Source organism: Macrosteles quadrilineatus, unplaced genomic scaffold, assembly GCF_028750875.1.
Source record: "Macrosteles quadrilineatus isolate MER2022 unplaced genomic scaffold, UCM_ALF_1.0 Scaffold_4__1_contigs__length_99947679, whole genome shotgun sequence".
Lineage (NCBI taxonomy): Eukaryota > Metazoa > Arthropoda > Insecta > Hemiptera > Cicadellidae > Macrosteles > Macrosteles quadrilineatus.
In genome coordinates, this window is record NW_026542597.1 from 21,972,791 (window position 1) to 21,996,157 (window position 23,367).

Consider the following 23,367-nt stretch of genomic DNA (forward strand, 5'->3'; position numbering starts at 1 on the left):
AATGCTCGTTTACTTTTCAAACTGATTTATTCTCTTTAATAATGTAAATTTTTTGATAGACAAAAAGTAACTAAGAAGTTTATAAGAGAGCTTAAAGTATTAATCAAGTTCATCGACACAGTATTATTTTTCTATTTTGTCTGTTGGGACAATTAAAAATTGTGTCAAAGGATTTAAGTAACCATCAACTTAAACTTAAAAGTTTCTCATTTTCCTGTATTAGGTAAATAATTATCAGCATTTAAAAGTACTGTAAAATTAAATTTAAAATTAATTAGTACAGAATTTCATAATTCTAGCCATATAAATTAACTAAATTATGTAAGACTATTTAATATGTACATTATATTCTAGTAAATCAGGTTTAATATCCCCCCTAAAGCACCAAAATTACTCTTAAATGAGATAATACTTACAATTTTTAAAGTTGAATTATGTTTTAAACCAACACTGGCCTCTAGTTGCAAGTCTTTATAAAACATAAGAAGTTTCAATATCAAATAAAAATGTACAAAAAGACAAACCTAAATGTAATTAGTTTATACTGTTTTATTTTACAATTATATATAGTAAAGATAATGTACAACATAGGTATTTAAAATAATTCATTCAAATTAGGAACACTATAGTATGGAAATTCTGTTCACTTTAGTTTCACTCCTCATTCTTTCAAACATAATGGGCTTAACCCTTCACTGCTGACAAATTAACAAGGTGATTAATTGTGTTCCGAAACAATTAATTAAAACAACACTGATTATAAATTGCCAGGAGTAAGCTCAATTAGTCTGATTCAGTGCCAGTCCGCAAAAATAGATTTGGGTCGTCTCTTTTGGCAACCAGCCCTGCTGCCATCTCAGCACCTATACCCCGTACAAAAATGAAACCCGAAACAAAATCCAAAATTCCAGTTCAGAAAAAGCCTGAAGAACTACCATGGGACCTGGTCGACCGATGTTTTCTGCCCATAGTGTTTTCCCATGCGGCCGCAATAATTTTGTCCACGATTTTAAACAATCTTTACATTTCCCAAGTGTCAATGTTCGCTCTGTTTTTCTGGTTCCTAGTGATAAGTGTTGGATCTACGATATTTTACCATAATTTGAAGGTAAGTGGGATAGTTATTTCAATTTACGTTTCTGATTTATAGTAAGGTTTTGATAGTTGATTTTGACTGGGTGAAATTGATCCAATTTATTTTAGTTTGGATGTATTTATTTATAAACTTGGTAATATATATACACCCTGCATAATGTTGTTAGAGCCAAAGTTTTTCATTGTGTAGTTTTTTTTTTATATAAAGGGATATACCTACAAATAGTAGGTATTTGGAAATAGTATCAGAAATCACAGGTAAAATCAGGGTTGCTTGTGTGAGTGTGTTATTTCTAACCGCAAGAAACTTTGTCTTTTTATGTGTAAACTAGCTGATCTGAATTGTACTTGGTTTTAACTGACTACTGAATTCCCGTACGTAGAACGGGCTAACACCTCGTATTACTTAATTTTTAAATGATATATTTACTGAGGTTCTGAATTAGTTAAAATTTGCAACAATGTCTTCTTTAAATGTGAGGAATTTTGTATTTAAATGTTTATCTTGAAATAGTTAAGATGGGAAATAAAAAAATTGTCTATAAACTATTTTTGTGCAGTAATGGGGTTTTTAAGGTACATATTTCAGATAATTTACCTGAGAAAATTTGAGACAGCAAGGTTAGAGATACACAATAAAAGGCTATGTAAAACTGTGCAGGTATTTTTCTAGTACTAATAAACTAGTGCTAGATACGTAAAAAAAAAACAATAAATATTTTTCTGACCATTTTTGTTTCTTTGTATCTATTAAGACCTCTGGCTTGTAATTAATTTATCCAACAAGCTAGCTAAACTCAAAACTCAACAGAAAACCTTGGATCTATAAACTGACTGAACTGATGTGCCCAAACTAGTAGGTTGTATAACCGGAAAACAATATCACCCAGCAGTTATAACCGGTATTTTAACCTTTTATTAATACTGGATTTCTGTGTGGTAATAACAATTGTCCTGTATAGGTGACGGCAGCAGGAAAGGCAGTCCTAGTGACAGGTTGCGACTCTCGAATCGGTTATGCCATCGCTAGACAGTTGGATGACCTGGTAATAATCTAAAATACAGAAAGTGTAATATTAACTAAAACTGGGTTTGTTTGGCAATATTTTAACAAAGACTTTTAGCTCTTTTTGAAGTATTCTTAGCCCCGTGTTTCCTAATGAAAATTACAGTAGTATATTTCATAAATGTGAAATGTGACCTTTGCGCTGAAAATACATGGCTAAGAAGCCTGGCCCTCCAAAAAATATTTGTCAATTGAAAGTCTTGATATCAAATTTTAAATCTAAATACATTTGGTGCTTTAAGTGTCCTTGGAGAGCCTAGACGTGCTAACTTATAAAGCATTTTAAAATCTACAAAGATCTCCAATCTCACAGTGTCTTAGATATTTAAATTATCACTTTGGTGTTTGAAAAATATTTTTTTGGTATAAATAACTCTTCAGCAGCTGTTCTCATCAAAGATGGCCGCTAGCCTCCGAGGACTCTTAATTACATTTGATAGATTAATGGTAAATATCCTCTTCAATGGTTTGTTTATGGTCTGAGTGCACCTCTGCTTTATTACAGGGGTTCACAGTGATAGCTGGGTTCCCTGTGAAAGACGAGAAGTCCGCTAAACTCAAAGAGGAATCGTCTGGAAGACTTCACATCATCCAGCTTGACCCTACGTCGGAATCTCAGATACTTCAAGCTGTCCTGTATGTCAAGAACCACATTCCTCAAGGTATGAAAGTTCTTGATATTGGTAATAAACCATGGATAGCTGAGTACTTATAGTGTCTGTCACATTACTGAGTGTAATTGGTTCAATGCTGAGAAGTCAGTAGACTTTTGACCTCATTCATTACACAAATTACACTATACCATAGCTACCTTAATCAAGTGATTATGTGAAATCCCACATTATTTGTGTTGTTAAAGATTTCCTAGTGTAAAAAATTGTTGGACCTAGATGAAAATTTAAAACCTAGTTTCGTACCACTCTTACCTAAAGTTTTGTTGTTTTTTTTTTAAGGACTCTGGGCATTGGTGAACAATGTTTCATGGGCAGCTTTTGGTGAGATTGAGTGGGTTCCAATTCATATATTTAAAAAATCTACCGATGTGAACTTCATAAGTACCGTCAGAATCACTCAGCTGTTTCTGCCTCAGATTAGAAAAACGAAAGGTAAGTACTTGCATTTTCAGGAAAAGACTTTTATTGATGAAAAATCAAACTCCATACACAGCGTCTGTCAAGGTTTTTGATAAAGTTTAGGAACATTTGTAGTTTTATAAGGTTTAGATATTAATTTGTGGGATATTCATGATGAAGTTTTGTTTTTACCATCCAAGTTGTATATGGGTATTGTATTCGTTTGAAAGCTATCCTTTACATGTTTTAAATTTGAACGCTGTAAACTAGATGAGTAAATCTTACTAATATTATAAATGTGAAAGTTTGTTTGTTTGAAGTTCAATCACGCATTAACTACTGGATGGATTGGGCTGGAATTTGGCATGATGATAGCTCACATTCCCGATTAACATATAGGCATATTCTTATCTCGAAAAACCTTTCGGGCTTCGCCCCAGTGGCTCTGTAGTTCCCCATGTTAAATATGTTACATATTTAAAGTGAATTAAAGATTTTATAGTCAGCTGATTCAACTAAAAAAAGTTAAAGTTGGTTCTATAATATGCAAAAGCATTAAAAAGATATAAAATTTACCAACAGGCTGCAGCATCATAATTTTTTGCATTTATGAAAACAGCTAATTTAAACTAAGCAGCAACAAAAAACTGTGATACACTATGAGAACTACCTGTCAAGGTAGGATTGTTTACAGTTATGTTTATGTTTTTAATTTCATGAATAATTGGTGATATTTTGCGAATTTTTGATCATTTATTTTTCTCCATCGTTCAGGTGAAGTGGTTACCATTATGGCTATGGTAGATTTGTAATACTATAGAATACTGTAAATTTAAAGAAGCAAATTTTATCAATCTGTGTCCTCCCTCATTGCAAACGCAAAGCTTGATTATAACTGCAATAATCATTTTATACTTATATGCCAACCCCGTACGAAGGACGGGTACTCTGCTAGTACAAGATAAATAAAACAGAAAATTAAATTTGCTATAGCTGTAAAATATAATTTAAAGCAATTCTCATTCTTCAACTACAGGTCGCTTGCATCACAATTAATTGAGACATGAGGTTAAATGGTTTTTAAGGTACTTGTCGGTGATCCTACTGTCGTCAATGGCAATAAGTTTAAAAACTAAAATCTCATCATCAGGTCTCAAAAGACTACATTTTTTGGAGTACAGATTTTAATCTCAAAACTGATCGTCATTGTCAACAGTAGGATCACGGACGGACGGATAACTTAAACCATTCAATTCTACAAGTGATCCTGGGCCACTAAGCACCATGAGACATGAGGTGTAACATAGAGGTATTTACTAGGTATGTAGAGTTATGTGCTGTCCATCTGTGAGGTATACAGTGTGTGAAAACTACCAAAGTTTAGTCAAACTCTACCGCAGTTTCCTTAAAGACTGGCATGTCTTCTGAGTACAGAGGAGACAGGGGCTATCTAGACACACCACAGATGTTACAGTCACGCCACATGAAACTAGCATGTCATTCGTGGTAGTCAATAGTTCAGAGAGAGGGTCAAATAACATGGAAGTTTGGATAATCAAACATCAGATGATCAAAACTCTACTCTACCTGTACCTAAAACTCTCACATGTAACAAGTTTTTAGAAGGATGTCCTTTTGTTAACCACAATGTTATTCGTCCAGTCAACAAACATTGCTATGAATATGTATCATTACATTAGTTAATGTTCACTACAGGAAGGGTCATCAATGTGATAAGTCTGCTCGGACGAATCGCAGCACCTGCAAAGTCTCCATTTTGCTCAGTCAAGTTCGGCTTGGAAGCGTTCAGCGACTGTTTGCGGCTAGAGATGAGAAGATGGGGAGTTGACGTGGTGGTTGTCGAACCTGGGGTTGCCAGCACAGGTTTGTAGTCGTTATTCCTTCACAATGATTTCATGATAGAATAGCAACTCTTAAACATAAGTGCAAGGGTTATTTTACCTGTGATACCTGATACCATAAAACAATCCAGTACAGTTGTAGTGACTAATTGATTTGTACTCATTAGTACTAGTACATCAACGGCTCCAAAATTGTACTTGAGTACTTGACCAAACTTATTGTTGTAAAATGCTTCATGTGTCATCTTTTAAGTGTTGTCTGTCCAGACTTTTTTTTTAGAAGAGAGAACTCCAAATGAGTGGAAGAAAGTCATAGTTGTTAAAATACCAAAGAAAGGGGATATGACAAATTTATAACAATTTCGAGAGGCATTACACTTTGGTCAGTTCCAAGCAAAGTGCTGGCCAGAATAATTCTAAACCGAATAAAATATTCCATTGAACTGAAATTGAAGAAAGAATAGGCAGGTTTCCGGAAAGCAAGAAGTTGTTTTCAGCTGATTCGTAAACAGGACCACTTTATTTATATGTACGTAAGCATTCTTTTGTTATAGCAAGCTGGTTCGATGACAAAGCTATTCTAGAGGAAGCTAAAACAATGTGGAAAGAGATGTCTGAAGAAGTGAGATATGATTATGGTGAAGACTACTTCGAATACAAAGTACGATCCATGCCGGAATACAACGCCCCAACGGTAAGTTAATGAAGATCTCTGTTCCATTAATTGGACAAAATACCAGGAAATCAAGTTTATTGGTAAGATTGCTTTATAGAAACAGAAACAATAGTAAAATTAATTTTATCACTCATGTTCCTAAAACTAAAACCTATCAAGAGCTAGGACCCCACCTTATTCATCCAAATTTTATCACGTTTGTGTATAAAAAAAATTAGGAATATAATATATGCAGTATTAGTATTTGTTTGAAACAACAAATTGTTTTCAAACTTCAAAGCACATCCACCTACGCTGTTTTTCTTCCTTAAATCAAATCATTACGTAACTTATATGTTCTACTTTGTACTTATTAATGTGAGACAAAGAGTTTGTTTCAAAGCTAATTTAATTGTAAAATTAGAGACAATTATTCATATGTTTTTACAGGATGTGGATTTGAGCCCAGTACTGAGATCCCTCGTAGACGCGGTAAGCCGAACATTTCCTCTCGCTCGATACACCCCAGTTACTCAGCAGGAGAAAGTTCAAGCTTTGGTGGCGGACCATCTTCCTCGATCCGTGTACGACATTATCTACAACTAAGGTAAGATCTACAATCAATTAATCATTTGACAGTGATGTATACTTGGGTGTGCATTCTTAGCTGAATATTAATGTAGGGCAAGTTTAGAATGGAGTAAGAAAAACAAGATTATCTCTGCTGTTTCATTAGTCAGGACAATTTATTTCAGCTAAATGATTGGGAAGAGCTGGGTTCAGGTTGGGGCTATCAAAAACGGAAAAGCTTCAGACTTTTCTTAGAATTGATATGCTGAGAATCCCGGGTTCGAATCCCGCTGGTGGCACAAACTTTTTGACTAAGATTTATCATTATCAGCAAGTTTGGTTGGTTTGGTTCGGTTATGACAGTTTAATTTTATTATTAAGTCATTATAAAATTTTAATTGAGCAATTTCTAGTTTTATTTAATGAACAGAATTATTTTTTCCATTAATAAACTTTTTTTATATTATTTCATTATCAGCAAGTTTGGTTAGGTTAGGTTATAATAATAATGTTAAAAAAAAATTATAAAATTTAATTTGAGGCATTTATAATTTTATTTTATGAACAGAACTATTTTGCGATTAGTAAACCTTCATTGCCAAAATGCTCTCTACTACAGCGCTGTTCACGGAGGAATTTTGAACTAATGCCTCAATCGAATCTTACCTCCGCTAAGTCAGACCCGAAATGGTAGCCTTCTAAAGGTTATGAAATCACTGTAACCACCCAGGAACTTCATTGCCGATTTTTTGTTACATGTTTAAATATTAAAATAAGTAACTTTTCATAATATTACAATTTCATCTTGAATTGAAAGTGTATAAAATAATCTGACGTGGTCTATTACTTTATTTCATGTTCAAGAGCAAAAAGAATCTTGAATCTTATAACCCAAATAATAATTTAAAATTTATTTATAAATTCACAATATGTTTTGTGTTGCAGATTTGTCTGATAAGTAGTCCTCACATTGCGCAATTTTTCATCGTTTCACATTTATTTTTGTACAGAAGAGACGTTTTTTGACCCAGCTTGTGTTGTTGAATATAAGTTGTATACTTTATTTCTCTCCTGGACCTTATAATTTGCATTTACTTTGTAGAAAAGCTTGTTATTTGTAAATTGTAACCTCTGTAGGTTACAATAAAATTACAGTTAGAACAATAATTTTATAGTGTAAATAAAGAGATTACAAAATTGTTAAAGATCTATCCAAGTGTACAATTTAATACCTGTCTGCTCAAATTACTGTAGATAAAAAAAATTACTGTAGGTAAAAAAAATTACTGTAGGTAAAAAATATATTACACCGTTCTGGGACTTTTCAGCCACACTGTATATTAAATTGTGATGCAACAATACCTTCATATTACAATTCAAATAACCACATGAAAAACTATTTTACCTAAGACCATTTTTGAAGTAGCCGTTGAAGTTCAGATCTTAATAGAATTGAAAAGTTTCACAAAAACAGCATGTTTACTTTCAACAGCATAGTTTTACTCATAAAAACAAGGGTAACGGATCAATGAGGTTCAAGGATTGAGAGAGAAGAAAATAGTAACGATTCGAACTTTAATTCAGGCCAATTTCACTGTCAAGTGGTGCAATTAGTGTTTGGTACAATGTTTCGTTGCATCAAACGAAAACATAACCTCTCTTAGAAGTTATGAGTAGTGATTTTAGGTAAAGGTAAATTAGTGTACACAGCTCACGTAAATAGTGTTAACAAAACTTTCTTTACACAATCATTGCGTAAACTACTATTTTTGTACAAAGGCAAAAATATAACACTTGTTTTCTTTTCTCTTTGTCAATATTTATTGAAATAATATAACACATGTAAAACTTACTAGCTAATCATACAAAGCAACATGACTCAAGTCTAGACAGGGCAAGCCTTGTTTTAATACACATAAATACAAAGTATAAATACAAAACATGTAAAATCAGGAACACTAAGAACACAACAGTTGCAGTGTCTGCGTTAATAAACCGTTTCGAGTCCTTCTTGAATCTGACCAATTGTATAAACAATAACAGTCTTGACACATTTATTGATAATACAAAGATTAAAATTTAAAAAAAATACACTTTTATATAACAAATTTCCTTGAATAGACAAAACAAGGGTTTTGATGTAATAATTTAAACTACAAATAAAAAATATTATATAAAAAAAAATTCAGTGAATAAAATGAGTAAAAACTTCGAAACATTGATCTGTTGTCACTTCAACACATTAGGTCGGATTCAATCATAAAAAGCCACTTAAATAAATGCAATATCTCGTTCAGTCTTATCGGATGCCCTTCTTGAGGATACTAGTGACTGCCTTGGACTCGGAAGGTTCCTTGCGCCGGGCCGGGTCGACCATGAAGCACTTCCACATGCGGATCGTCTCGTCGGCGCCGGCGCTCAGCACTGTGGTTCCATCAGGTGACATAGCGAGATGCAGGACTCGCGCCGTGTGGCCTGTCAGCTCTGTCGTCTGGGCAAAAAATAATATAAATAATATCTTTACTATCACAAAATGTACAATAGTATTTGTGTGCTTACTCACAAACGTAGGGAGTCACTAAATACGTGACATTGTAGATTTGTTACTCTAAACCTAAACAAAAACATGCATCCTACAACCGCCTGCCTATTTTTAAGTTTCTGCGAGTTTCAAATAAAAAAAAAAATAAAGTAAAATCACCAATGAAAACCTGTGTGAAAATGAATAAGCGTAGTATTCATACCAGACAAAATATAATTGATAATAATATTTCACTCTAACGAAGCATCAGTAAATTTATACAGAATTTCAAGAGATTGGCAAACATGAGGATGTCAGTTAAGCAATGAATTATTAATTCTCAGTTTAACTGGGTTTTTATTTGAACAAATCTGACTAGCCAAATAACTACATTACCTTAGTAGTAGTACTGCGTGTAAATTACCTTAGTCAATTGAGGATATTTCCAGATGATCAACTGGTTATTGGCGTAACCGTGTCCAGATACAATTTCTTTGTAATTTGCTGACCACAGCAAAGCACACACCTAGGATAACAATAATTTATGTTAGGTAAAGGTAAAAAACACTTCATTCCAGGAATACCTACATTAATTCTGCCTGGATAGCATCGTTTGCAATACACAACAAACACATTTAACACGCACATCATATAAATAAATATGTTATGTCTGATAGGCCTATCACGGGTACGCAACATTGCTGGTGTTTGGCAATGGCAGCTCGCCAAAACATGTAACACTTTGCCGAAGGTTACAATTTGGAACTGATAATATGTTCATGATTTCAATATAAGATACAAAACATGAGAATAAGCAAAAACAATAAAAAATAAACGGTATCGGCATTCTGACACATACTTTCTGTAGCTCATCAACAACCTTTATCATGGGTAAGCGGTGAGAAATATGGAAATTCTAAGCCATTGCTTCAGAATCAGGCTAATCAATCTACTCTGATACAACACAACAACAGCCAAGAATGTGTTAGAACTTGCAACATTGGTAGGTGGAGTAGGTTAGTTTTGCCTAACCATTTTCTTTGCGTACAACATCACAGGACAAAATTATTTTGCATGTCTATAGGTACCCCAAAGGTGTTTTATGAAATGAAATAATGTTATGTTTTGTTACTCCCCATAAAATCCCTATATACCCCACACTTTCATAGTCCAATCGAGCCGGTTAGCAAACTCATTCAAATAAATTAAGGTTTACAAGGTGGTACCAAATTCAGGGTGTCTAGTTTATTTCCATTATAAAATTCAAGACTAATTCCAGACTTTTCAAGACTAATTCCAGATTTTTCAAGACTTGTTTCTACAAAAATTAGTGGGTGTTGATACCAAAATGTATCGATTCTCGATTCTTGATACCGATACCAATTTTTATAGATTAACCAAATTTTCTAAATAATACTACACCAACCCCTGTCTTTGTCATAAAGTAGTTATATGATAATGTGGTGTTTTCAAGTAAAGAAACAATGCAGCAATAAAAAATTCTAACTAGCAAATTTGGTTTTTGTTATCATGAAATCTTTCGCGTACCGTACGTTTAGACATCATCATTGACTTCAGCGGTTACAGAAACGTCATCGTCATCGTCCGCGATCGCGGCAAAATCATGAACATTTCCCGCGGCTGTTTAGACATCACCATCATCTCCCGCGGTCACGGAAACGTTATCGTCGACGTCCGCAATCACGGCAAAATCATGAACATTTCCCGCGGCCGTGGAGACTACATCATCGTTGTCTCCCGCGGCCGTGGAGACATCATCGTTGTCTCCCGCGGCCGTGGAGACATCATCGTTGTCTCCCGCGGTCACGGAAACGTCATCGTCATCTCCCGCGGTCACGGAAACGTCATCGTCCTCTCCCGCGGTCACGGAAACGTCATCGTCATCTCCCGCGGTCACGGAAACGTTATCGTCGACGTCCGCAATCACGGCAAAATCATGAACATTTCCCACGGCCGTGGAGACATCATCGTTGTCTCCCGCGATCACGGAAACGTCATCGTCGTCTCCCACGGTCACGGAAACGTTATCGTCGTCTCCCGCGGTCGAGGAAACGCCATCGTCATATCCCGCGATCGCGACAAGATCATGAACATTTCCCGCGGCCGAGCAGATATCATCGTCGTGTCCCGCGGTCACGGAAACGCCATCGTCGTCTCCCGCGGTCACGGAAACGCCATCGTTATATCCCGCGATCGCGACAAGATCATGAACATTTCCTGCGGCCGAGCAGATATCATCGTCGTGTCCCGCGGTCACGGAAACGTCATCGTCGTCGTCGGTGATCACGGAAACGTCTTCGTCGTCGTCCGCGATCGCGACAAAATCATGAACATTTCGCGCAGCCGAGCAGATATCATCGTCGTTTCCCGCAATCGCGACAAAATCATGAACATTTCGCGCAGCCGAGCATATATCATCGTCATCTCCGGCGATCGCGACAAGATCATGAACATTTCCCGCGGCCGAGCAGATATCATCGTCGTGTCCCGCGGTCACGGAAACGTCATCGTCGTCGTCGGTGATCACGGAAACGTCTTCGTCGTCGTCCGCGATCGCGACAAAATCATGAACATTTCGCGCAGCCGAGCAGATATCATCGTCGTTTCCCGCGATCGCGACAAAATCATGAACATTTCGCGCAGCCGAGCAGATATCATCGTCGTTTCCCGCAATCGCGACAAAATCATGAACATTTCGCGCAGCCGAGCATATATCATCGTCATCTCCGGCGATCGCGACAAGATCATGAACATTTCCCGCGGCCGAGCAGATATCATCGTCGTGTCCCGCGGTCACGGAAACGTCATCGTCGTCGTCGGTGATCACGGAAACGTCTTCGTCGTCGTCCGCGATCGCGACAAAATCATGAACATTTCGCGCAGCCGAGCAGATATCATCGTCGTTTCCCGCGATCGCGGCAAAATCATGAACATTTCCCGCGGCTGTTTAGACATCACCGTCATCTCCTACGGTCACGGAAACGTTATCGTCGTCGTCCGCGATCACGGAAACGTCATCGTCGTCTCCCGCGGTCACGGAAACATCATCGTCATGTCCCGCGGTCACGGAAACGTCATCGTAGTCTCCCGCGGTCACGGAAACGTCATAGTCGTCGTCCGCGATCGCGGCAAAATCATGAACATTTCCCGCGGCTTTTTAGACATCACCGTCATCTCCTGCGGTCACGGAAACGTTATCGTCGTCGTCCGCGATCACGGCAAAATCATGAACATTTCCCGCGACCGTGTAGACATCATCGTCGTCTCCCGCGGTCACGGAAACGTTATCGTCGTATCCCGCGGTCACGGTAACGTCATCGTCGTCTATCGCTGTCACAGAAACGTCATCGTCGTCGTCCACTATCGCGGCAAAATCGTGAACATTTACCGAGGCCGTGTAGACATCATCATTGGCTTTCGCGGTTACGTAAACGCAAGACGACGATCGCGGCAAAATCATGAAAATTCCCGACTTTGAAATCAAATTTAAGACTAAATCCCGATTTTTCAAGACCATTTTGAAATTCAATACTAATTCCCGATTTTCCCGACTTCTAGACACCCTGCAAATTTAATCAAAATTGGATCATTTTAAAACTAGAGTTATCATTTATCAAGCAAACGGACACACACGACACACATAAATGAATTTGAACGTGTTTTCCTCTGGGGAAATCATAACAAAAAAGTAAATCAGTTCCGTCTAGGTCTTAGGTGAAATTCGCTGACACTAACAAGCAAAATTTCAAAGAGTATATTTCACTAATATTATGATACATACCTGGGACTTTGTGTCGATGGCGTTTACGCAAGTTCCCGTGTTGCAGTTCCAGAAGCGGATGTGTCGGTCTGCAGTTCCGCCACCAGAGGCCAGTATGCTCGGTTGCCACGGACACCACGCTACGGCCTTGACTGCCGCCTGGTGAGCGCTGCAATACACATTGAAAGAACAAAATCATAACACGTCTATACTTTTACAATTCTTAAGCACTTCAATCAAAACTAACCTGAATCGAAATCCTACTTTCCAGTAGAATCTCATCCATTTCCTTATTCCAGTTGCTCTAGAAGTATCTCTCGATTTACTGGATGGTCATCGCACATTTGTTACTTTCAGGTAGTTTTTCTTGTGTGAGATACAGTACAAAACCAATAGAGTGTTACTGTCATTACACTTTTTTTGTTTTATGTAAGTGTAATAGCTGAGCTGTTTTAAATAGTGTAACTATGTTTTAATCTTTTGTCAGAAAAATCTACCGAACAGCAACATAAACAAAATAAAGATAAAGTGGAATGTAAATCATTTCAGTAATTCTAACATATTTACAACAATGAGGAGGATTCATTGATATTTCACCTGAAGGAGTAGAGGGGTTGGGGTAGAGAGTAAATCTGTGCAGGAGCCTGTGGCCAGATGTTGAGCATGTTGTCGTTGCCACCACTCGCCAGGTACTTGCCGTCAGGAGACCACTTCAGTCCACACACCTACAAACAGACATCATTACAAAGATGGTGGTACGCACCAGACTTCCATGCAAGTGAGATGACTAAAACATGTAGCAAGGTGGGTGTGGAATTTTTTAAATTCCTATGATAGATAGACCAGCTGATAAAAGTTGAGAGCTCCGACAACTGCTCTTTCATCTGGTTGTTGGAATGTTTAAGACCCTGAATGATTGATTTGGGGGTGGACCTTATCTCTATCAGCATCAGTCACAAGTAGTCTTTTTGTAATCCTTGTGTAAGTACTTTTTCCTCCAATAACTAAATTTACTCAAATATTATTTAATTTGATCCACAACTTGTTTACCAAACTTTCTTTCCACCTTATTTGTTCACTTTCACACATACCTCTTGTGAGTGGCCGGCCAGTGTGGCAACGGCATGTTCTCGCTGGCGCACATCATGGTGTATGATCTGACCACTGCGTGCGCCGCTAGTCAGTATGTAGGAGTTCCATGCCAGGGAGCCGACACGAGTCGTGTGAGCCGTCATCACTCGTACTCGCTTTGCCTGTGTTGTGTCCCACAGCTGACCAAACAAACACATGAATAATAAGAGTAAAAGATATAAACAGATGTTCTTTGTGCAGTTTTTGTCTCACACCTGTATTGTTTTAAATTAGGTTAAGTTTAGTTTTCAATAGGCACAACTAATCTAGAATTCTGGTGACATTACATAATGACGTTTTTAAGAAATTGTACTTAGGCGAGGCCTATTATATTTCATACAAACCCTAAATAATATTTGTATTAGTAGCTGAAACATAGACCCAGGAATAACAAATACCCCCGCCGCAGCAAACCTGCCGCCTAAGCGAATTTCCATTTGCCTAAATTGATTTTCAATTGAATGTATTTAATTAGCATTAGGTTTTATGAGTACCTAGGCTTGGTGCTACTGGGAGGGTAAAAAGTGTGTTTTTAGTAAAATATGAATAACTTTGTATAAAATAAATCAATTTACCAAGTTTGATCAAAATACATCCATAAACAAGCAAACTACAACATTTTACAATATTCTCCATAAAAATAACATGGGAATTTTAAAATAACATTTTTTTTTAATTTTCTCCGTAACCAATAATTGTACAAAAACACTTTGATATACTAAATTATTTCTTTTTTTAAGCTCTGTAAAAAGGTCCGGAGAGAAATTGGGAAATTTTGTGTTTAGAGGGTAAAAAATTAGAAAAACCAATTTTTACTCCATAAAACCCCCCGTAAAACCCTGTTCCCATGGTCCAATCATGCTGGTTCGCGAACTCATTCAAGTTTATCCCGCCTTATACCTTCAAACCAAATTTCATCAAAATCGGACAAAAATTACTCAAGTTATCGTGTTCACGGACACACACATATATATATATATATATATATACATATATAAAAATTTGAACGAATGGTGTTTTTGGCCTCTGGGGACATCAAAATGAAAAAGTAAATCGGTCCCGGGCCTAGGTCTTACCATGCCACCTACGGTAATAGCTACTTCCCTATAGAGAAATTTGCTAAAAGAGATTATGATAGGCAAAGATTCCACGATCTTAAACAAAGACAGCATAGTTTTACATGTCGTGACATGTTTATTTACCTATAGGAATGAAATGAAATTAATATTCATACAAAATATATATGATGTCACAATAGGGGTTTTTTTTTTTTTGCGAACCTTACTTATATACAGGGTGTTTCAGAATTTGTGTCGGATATTTGAGGGTATTGTTCCTGGGTAAGAAACAAATCCAAATATAAGGCAAGTTTCATTTACAAAAGAATGCCTCAGCCGGGCTACCTTAACTAGGTCTCAATACCTGGACAGGTCCGTTGAACGTTCCCACAGCCAACATGTCTCCCTCCTGTATCCAGTTGAGTGAGCACACGTAGTCGGTGCCCTCCAGCTCCATCAGCTGGTCTATGTTGCCCGTGGTGGCGTTCCACAGGTACACACTGCTGCCTAGAGCTACAGCCAGGATGTTGTTGGTGCTCCAGTCTATCAGGTTCAGGTCTGCCAACACCACAAAAGATCCAATATACTTTAGATAGTACAGTAGAACCTCGATACTTTCTATACTTTAACACAGGCTGTGATGACATGGCATGTTGGCAGCGGCCGAGGATGGGTTCCAGAGGTCCTTATTGTTCACATGCACAAAATAAATACTTTGATGATCCCATTGATTTATATTTTTTTAAACATGCAAAGTGAAAAGCAGTTGTATGGGTGTGTTGCTAGCCTAGTGGTTAGCGTCTCGTACTTCGGTGCGGGAGAGACGGGTTCAGTTAACAGCACATCCACAAAACTTAAACGGGGGTGGACTGCTTTCTCTTAAAAACTTAAAAGCATTTAAAAATTGATTTGTAATTGGCATTATAAAAATGCCAATGGCATGAACACAAGAAAAAATTAAAATATGGTACGGTAGGCCTATTACAATCTCTTTTATAAATGAAGATGATTTGCAGGTATTGTATCATAGCTATTATACAGTAAGAAGCCAAAGAATTTACCTAGTAGAAATGTAAGTGGATACGTTTGTTTATACTAACTGGATCAGAGGATTAGTTTTATACTAATGTATTCATTAAATTGGTTTGCTTTATCTTGTGTTTTAAATAGTCCATATGTTTAGTGTCCTATACAGGTGAGTTTCTACTGACCGTGTTAACTTCGCCAGTGGGTTCTACTCACTAAAAGGAACAAAAAAGTTTATGGGAAGGTATGTCCGAAAATCCATATTTACCCAGATATCCGCCATTTTGTTTTTTATACAAAAATATTTTTATCTGTGAAGTTTTTTATTCGATGATTATGAAACTTGGTAAACATGTTACCATACACAAGACCTATAATAGAAAAAATAATACAGTTGTTCCGATGGTAAATTTCAAAATGGCGGCCGTTTGAATTTTTCTAACTTAAATAACTCGAAAACGGCTAATTCTATGAAAAAATGTCAAGGCTACTTTTTTTTAGCATTTTTAATTTCCTATCAAACGATACCAAGATCAAAAAGATCGGACAAAAGATAACTGAAATATAACGGGTTTTGTGTAAAAATAAGGCAAAGTTAGTCGGGGAACCCCTAATTTTTGCCTTATTTTTACACAAAAACCGGTTTATTTCAGTGATCTTTTGTCCGATCTTTTTGATCTTAGTATCGTTTGATAGGAAATTAAAAATGCTAAAAAAAGTATTCTTGACATTTTTTCATAGAATTAGCCGTTTTCGATTTATTTAAGTTAGAAAAATTCAAACGGCCGCCATTTTGAAATTTACCATCGGAACAACTTTATTATTTTTTCTATTATAGGTCTTGTGTATGGTAACATGTTTACCAAGTTTCATAATCATCGAATAAAAAACTTCACAGATAAAAATATTTTTGTATAAAAAACAAAATGGCGGATATCTGGGTAAATATGAATTTTCGGACATACCTTCCCATTAACTTTTTTGTTCCTTTTAGTGAGTAGAACCCACTGGCGAAGTTAACACGGTCAGTAGAAACTCACCCTGTATAGGAAAATTTACTGTGAACATCATGTTTTATATCAGCACAATATAAATGTTTAAAAAGAAAAATATAACTTTTACACCAGCTCGACACTCTGTTAGCGATACATTTAACTATATGTTTTATTTGAATACAAAAATGGCTACACGCTGAATTATAGTATCTACTCCAAAGTATAAGGGTATAGGATACCCTAGGTAAAGGTACAGGCAGCCTACTTGGATGATTTAAAACCTCAGACATTTTGCCATCTATGTCCTTATTGTGTACGCCCACTGAAAACTTGTTTTACAAGTACACTAAAAACTTTATATGAACTTATGGACTTACAGTAGTCGTCAACAATTTCTGGAGCATCCAAAATCCTATCGGGAGCTTGTGGAATGTAACGGCTTGCGCCTCTCGTTGATGCAGGAGTCTTGGACTGGCTATAAACCACTTTTAGTGGATTTGTGTATCCCTAAGAAAAAAATAAACAATTGACATAGGCCTACATGGAAGCAAATAATGACATTAAAAACTAAAACTATTCAAACCAGACGTCAATGAGATCTTTTTAACTGAATGGTGTTCATTTGGTGTACCTAAATACCAAATGTGTGAAACGTTTATTGCCAGCACTCCAAAAGTGTGTTTTTTTTTCAACAAATAAAAAAGTATGTATTAAATAACAAATAGTAGTTTTCGTTACTAGTCCCTAAAGTAGGTTTTTTTGGGACGATGTCGTGTTGGAAATTTGATTAAGTCACAAAAAAGCATTTTAGGACGAGTTATGAACAATATTTTTCATTACATTGTCATATATTATACTGTAGCAGAAAATACCAAATATAGCCAAAACCGTTCGATTAAAAAGTAACGTTTACTTTACCAAACATGTTTATATATATTGTTGAAGCAATTTAAAGGATCAGAACGGCTGATTTGTTTTTGAGATAAGCTTTGACATAAACCATATGATTCGAGTCCGTAAAATTTTATGGACTAGTCCGCAAAAAGCTATCTTTAGGGACTCAAAACGATCCGTAAGACAGCTGTTTTTGAGACAGTGTAATGAAAATAATGTTATCAAGCAGTTATTTTTATTGTGCAGCAAAAATTTCTAATAATCTTGTTTGACAAATTAAATTAAGAAAAATAAAATAGACAATTAAAAAGTATAAACCTGCAATATGTTTAGTTGATGATAAAATTTCATTAACCAAATCAGAGATACATTATTGAACACTACGGTTGTCAGGCACTCCAATAGTCAATGCTATAATATTGAGGTGTTTTACTGAAGATCAGATATCTCCAGGACCTATACACATCTTGTCGCAAGACTAAAAATTGATAAAACTGTGAGTTAACAAAATATCTGCTCTCGGAAAACAATGTTTGAACGCTCTAGAGCTATTTGCCTACCTCGGGGGGTGCCGGTGCCTTTTTCTGGAAAGCCAAAACTCTGCAGTTGTTGATATCTCTGCCGTGAAGATTCTCTGACATGGCCTTCTGCATCTCGGCCTGAGACGGGCTCAATGCCTCTTCACTCTGTTTTTGTTGAGCCATCTGTCCAAGGCAAACTTTGATCAAATTCAGTTTACAGTATAATTAATATCTTTGGTAATTTGGTTAAAATATTAATTATTTGAGCTATTTATAAACAATTAGAAGCCAAGTCTAGTTCTCTCTTTGGCCGTGGTTTTTTTCTACACAAATACTTAACAAAACTGGAACGTATAAACCATGTGTAATGAGGTCTACAAATGGAAAATTTAAGATTTTAAGACAAAGAATTTATTTTTCACTCACCTGGAAGTGGCAGAGGTCAAAGTTGGAAGCACTGCGGACAGGAATAAACCTGTCTCCGCCACTCGGAGTACCAGGGACTGATCCTGTAAAACATAGTGCTTCAACATAATGTACTAGGATCTTTGAAATCATTAAAAGTGACGTACCGGTGCTAACTACGGGTTAGCTAAGAGAGCATAACCGAAATACCACTGAAAACTGTAGGCCTACTTGGCATGAGCTCCAATCTTGGGAATAAACTTAGTATGCTAGGACATCAGGTTTACTGTTATTAACCTATGATAGACCACTAGGCCTGACCACTGGTCGGGGTATTAGTAGTTGTCTCGTCCAAGCGACAGCCACCATAGCTGAAACTCTTCTCGACCAAAGTCTGGTTAACAACTTGACACTTTGTAAGAAATAGTGGAGGAGCTTATAGGTAGGGGCCAACAGCTATGAGGAATGGTGGGCAGCCTACTTGGATGATTTAAATTTAAAACCTCAGACATTTTGCCATCTATGTCCTTATTGTGTACGCCCACTGAAAACTTGTTTTACAAGTACACTAAAACCTCACTAACTCAACAGTTTGTGGACCCAGAAGTTTTCAAGGTTATCCAGAACATTAAAAAAATGTTTAATGGGTTTCAATAAATTAATACATAACAGACAAATTTTAGACATATACATAAATTTAAATTTATTAATTGGACTATGAGTATTTTTATATAGGTAGCCCATTGAGTAAGCAATCTTCAAAGAAATTTTGAATATTCAACAATAAGGCTAAAACTTAAAAAGTCAAACACAATAGTAAGATAAGACAACACCGAAGCTAGATGCAGTCTGCCGTTGACTATTGAGTTAAAAGGGGTGTTGAGTTAGGTAGTGCGGTTTTACTGTATTTAGATATTTGTGTCCCAAAAATTATGATAAACAAAGCCAAAAATCGTCAGTTAAATCAATGAACAACAAGTTAAAGAATAAACTTAATACAAAATTATTATAGTGGTAGCCTAAAATAAACCCAATATTGTGATGTAAATATACATTTAGGCCTAGGCCTACCTAGGACCGTTTTTTAAACTAGCCGTTTCAGTTCTTAGAATTGAAAAGATTCACTATCAGCGTTGTTTACTTACTTAACAGCATTGTTTTTTTACTTAACATCAAGGGTAACGGACCAATGAGGTTCAAGGATTGAGAGAAAAGAAATAAAATTGTAATGCTTCAAACTACATATAATCAGATGTTCAGGCCAATTTAATTGTTGAGTGGTGCAATTATTGTTTGGTACAATGATTCGTTGCATCACTGTCAGGGGCAATGAGAGGTTAAACGAAAACACAACCTCTCTTAGAAGCTATGAAAAGTGATAGATAGTAATTAAAAAAATGTCATAGGTAAAGCAGTCTACTCAACTCTTGTAAATAGTCTTAACAACACTCGTAGAAGTTGTTAAGGCTAAATTTCTACTCGTGTCGTTAACACTATCTTTATGCGATCGTTAGGCTACATAAACCACTATAAAGACATATTTATTCTTAATAGGTACTTATATTTTAATAGGTCAACTTTTTTGACGTTTAAAACTTACTTGGTGACTTTTTGGGAGTTTTTGACGGTGTTTTTGATGGAGTCTTTCTCTGTTGGGCCAACTCCGCCGTTCCAAGTTTTTTGGGAGTTTTTGACGTGTTAGAAGAAAAAGACTTAGACATGTTCAAGCTGACGTTCATAGTGCTAAAACAAATTAACATGTACAACCAAAGAGACATGTTTTTGAACACAAATAAGAAAACCTAGTTTAAGTATCTTTTAAACCCTAATATCAGTAACAAAATTAATTTTTTGGGTGATTATGGGTACCTAACTTAGGTAAGTTAACACAGATCAGCCAGGACTTCTGTGACGGGTACAAAATATTTGAAATTTTTGTTTTACTTAACAATATTAAACTAAGGCCAAACTATCAATTTAACAATTGGTATATGTCGCTCTAAGATAATGATATTATGTCTATTTTGTAACTTAGGCCTAAGTTAAGTTATACATTGACAAATAAAGAGGGGATTGATAAACTTACTTGGAATTTTCCAATCCTTTCTTTTGCCACCTCGGGACAGGACCTCTTGTAAGAGGATCATCCATCCGGACAGCACTGTTGAGGTCATTGAAGAAGGAAAATTGGGCCATTTCAGTAACTTTGAAGTCTTAGAACCTGAAAAAGAACCAAAATTACTTAGACCTGTCAACAACATTAATAATCAAATTAACCTATAATTGTTTTGATAACATTAAATTAAGTTAGACCTGCCACTGAGGAGGACTTTGAAAAGGGTCAATTCTCCACTACTTTTGGAGGCTGCACTTTACTTTAGGTCCTACACTCATTCGAATGAAAATATCGATTATTCGATTGTTTCATTTGGTTAGTTAGGTTAGGTTTAACCATTTAACCAATTTAACTCTACCTAACTAACCAAACGATATATCGAATGAAACAATCGATTAATCTTTAAATTGATCGATATTTTCATTCGAATGAGTGTAGGACCTAAAGTAAAGTGCAGCCAAGTTTACTTTAAGTTTATATAGAGACAGGTTTGTTAATAGTTTTAAGAAGCCTAATAAGTTAACTTAAATTTTTTTAGGTAAAACAAATTAGCTAAAAATGCAGCTGAGCGTGGTTAAAAGAGCTAGGCCTAACAGGGAAGCTTAGACTCATATTGTAGTAGGCCTAGTTTATTTTGTATTTAATTTATTTGACCAAGAATTAACATGAAATATCTAGCCTTTGAAAATACTTGCTCAACGTGTTGAACAGGCAGGCCTATGTCCCGAATTTAACTTGAAATACATTTCATAACTTAACATAATTAAAATCTAGGCCTAACTAAAATAACGTTAAAGTTTGCATAGCATGTGTTTTTACCTGAAAGAGTTGTTATTGTTCTTATTGATCGGTCCAAATATTGTCATCAGCAAAAAGACACTTTTCAGTTTCACATAAACTTCAATCAAATGTAGCAAGTTTAGTCACCATTCAACAAACCAAGTAAACCAAAACCAAACCAACGTACACTGCTGACAGCAATTCAATTTCAATAGAAAAGAATAGAGTAACGAACTTTTCATTTGAATTTGCTTTTGGTGCTAAAAATCAGCTGAACATGCTGGACTGACATTGGCTGATGGAGATTAAACATCCTAGAGACTCACTGATTGGTTTAGATGGGCACTTGACTAAGGAACTCGGTAAAACCATTGACTAGTTATAAGCTTTGGTTATAGACCAATGGTCGTTGTATTGAGCAAGGTAAGTATCGAATTTATTGTTCAGTATTTTTGTGTATTAACTAAGCCATAGATTGGCATGTTAAAATAAAATACAATAAAATTATTAGAATAATAGTTGAGTAAGAAGTTTCATTCTTGTTTGTAAATATTAATAAAATTGATTGCAGTTTATAAAGATAATATAAATTGTGTATATAAAATCATGTGGACTATAGCTTTACCCATAGAAAATGAATATCAATAAATAAAATATCTTAATAACATTCAACATTTTGGTAACTGGCGTTTACAGCCTTTTATGTCTATCCTTCACATCCTAAGACCCTAGGTTCTAGCCACGGCCGCCTTTAACTCCAGGCCGCGGCCTTCGAAGTGGCAACATCGCAAGTGGTGTTGCAACAGCTGTTTTGTTTGGAAGCAGCTAATGGTATTTGTGTATTTACAAAAGATTGGTTACTGGACTAGGACAATATTGACTCCACTTCAAATGTACAGATATAGATGTTTAATTAATATTGTTTCGGTTTTCAATTCTGTATGTTTTATTTTCAATATTTTAATAAATTTATGTTCATAATTTTAATTTTAAATGAATGAAGTGCGAATTAATGAGCTGATGTCACCTGTCTGCCATGTTATCATATGGTACGTCTGTCACTAAACAACACCACTTGCGACGTTGCCAATTCTACCAAGCCGCGGCCTGTAGTTAAATGCGGCCGTGAAAGGATGAAAAGGCCGTGTTCTAGCACAGACAATGGAAGAAACTATAATATTATATTGTCTGTGGTTCTAGTCTGGAGCCATTTTACAAATCAATTCAAGTAGACCTAGAGGATTTCGACATAATCACATCGATCAAATCTATTGATTGTTGGCAGAATTTAAATCCTCGGGCTCCGAAGCCCCGGGCTTTACCTAGACCACCTAGCTCCCCTGTGACACCCTGGCACAAGTAATCACCACGACAAGCCAGAAGCACGCATGTTGTGAGCCTGCAAGACTAGAAACAGGCGACCACAGCTGCTTCGAGGGTGGGGGGGGGGGGGGTTTAAAGAGGGACAGACACTATTATCAAATATCAATTTTGAGATGGGGATGCCAACTAGGTGCGTATTTTAACCCAAATATGAGTGTATTTTAATGGTGTGTGGTGACCTGTGTAACTTTGTTACTGACTAAGATCAGCTGTTTCATTAGTCAGGATCATTTATTTAAAGCCCAATGATCAGGAACAGCTCGGTCCAGTTTCGAACCATCAAAAAGCTACTGACTTTTCTCAGGATCGAACAAGGTTGACATGCAAGTATGTTTTTGTCCCACCTTTACATCCTAGGACTCTAGCTCTAGCCCAGGCCGTTTTACTCATTATTTCAAGCAAGACCTAGAGGTTCGTGCTAAAGTGATAAAGGCT

General features: G+C 36.2%; 2 protein-coding genes across 2 annotated transcripts; one reads left to right on the forward strand and one right to left on the reverse strand.

Annotated features, from left to right (window-relative positions):
* Positions 1-817: 817 nt before the first annotated feature.
* LOC128993229 (D-beta-hydroxybutyrate dehydrogenase, mitochondrial) lies at positions 818-7,532 on the forward strand. The gene is made up of 8 exons (XM_054416994.1): positions 818-1,108; positions 2,058-2,141; positions 2,667-2,823; positions 3,115-3,267; positions 4,951-5,118; positions 5,651-5,790; positions 6,202-6,358; positions 7,267-7,532. The coding sequence occupies exons 1-7, from the start codon at positions 881-883 to the stop codon at positions 6,355-6,357; spliced, it is 1,086 nt and encodes a 361-aa protein (XP_054272969.1). The 5' UTR covers positions 818-880; the 3' UTR covers position 6,358; positions 7,267-7,532.
* A 668-nt stretch (positions 7,533-8,200) lies between these two features.
* On the reverse strand, positions 8,201-21,720 carry LOC128993225 (cell division cycle protein 20 homolog). The gene is made up of 12 exons (XM_054416991.1): positions 21,589-21,720; positions 20,740-20,874; positions 20,254-20,396; positions 18,675-18,757; positions 18,288-18,431; positions 17,211-17,340; positions 15,177-15,370; positions 13,715-13,894; positions 13,221-13,348; positions 12,645-12,792; positions 9,267-9,368; positions 8,201-8,812 (listed from the first exon to the last, which is right to left on the reverse strand). The coding sequence occupies exons 2-12, from the start codon at positions 20,847-20,849 to the stop codon at positions 8,621-8,623; spliced, it is 1,554 nt and encodes a 517-aa protein (XP_054272966.1). The 5' UTR covers positions 20,850-20,874; positions 21,589-21,720; the 3' UTR covers positions 8,201-8,620.
* Positions 21,721-23,367: the final 1,647 nt, after the last annotated feature.

Coding starts and splice junctions, on each gene's coding strand:
- LOC128993229 (XM_054416994.1), top strand. CDS start 881: ATGAAACCCGAAACAAAATCCAAAATTCCAGTTCAGAAAAAGCCTGAA. Junction 2,824..3,114: donor CAAGAACCACATTCCTCAAG/GTATGAAAGTTC, acceptor TTTTTTTTTAAG/GACTCTGGGCATTGGTGAAC. Junction 5,791..6,201: donor CGGAATACAACGCCCCAACG/GTAAGTTAATGA, acceptor ATGTTTTTACAG/GATGTGGATTTGAGCCCAGT.
- LOC128993225 (XM_054416991.1), bottom strand. CDS start 20,849: ATGGCCCAATTTTCCTTCTTCAATGACCTCAACAGTGCTGTCCGGATG. Junction 15,371..17,210: donor AGAAATTGTTGACGACTACT/GTAAGTCCATAA, acceptor TGGTGTTGGCAG/ACCTGAACCTGATAGACTGG. Junction 13,895..15,176: donor CGTTCAACGGACCTGTCCAG/GTATTGAGACCT, acceptor TTGTTTGGTCAG/CTGTGGGACACAACACAGGC.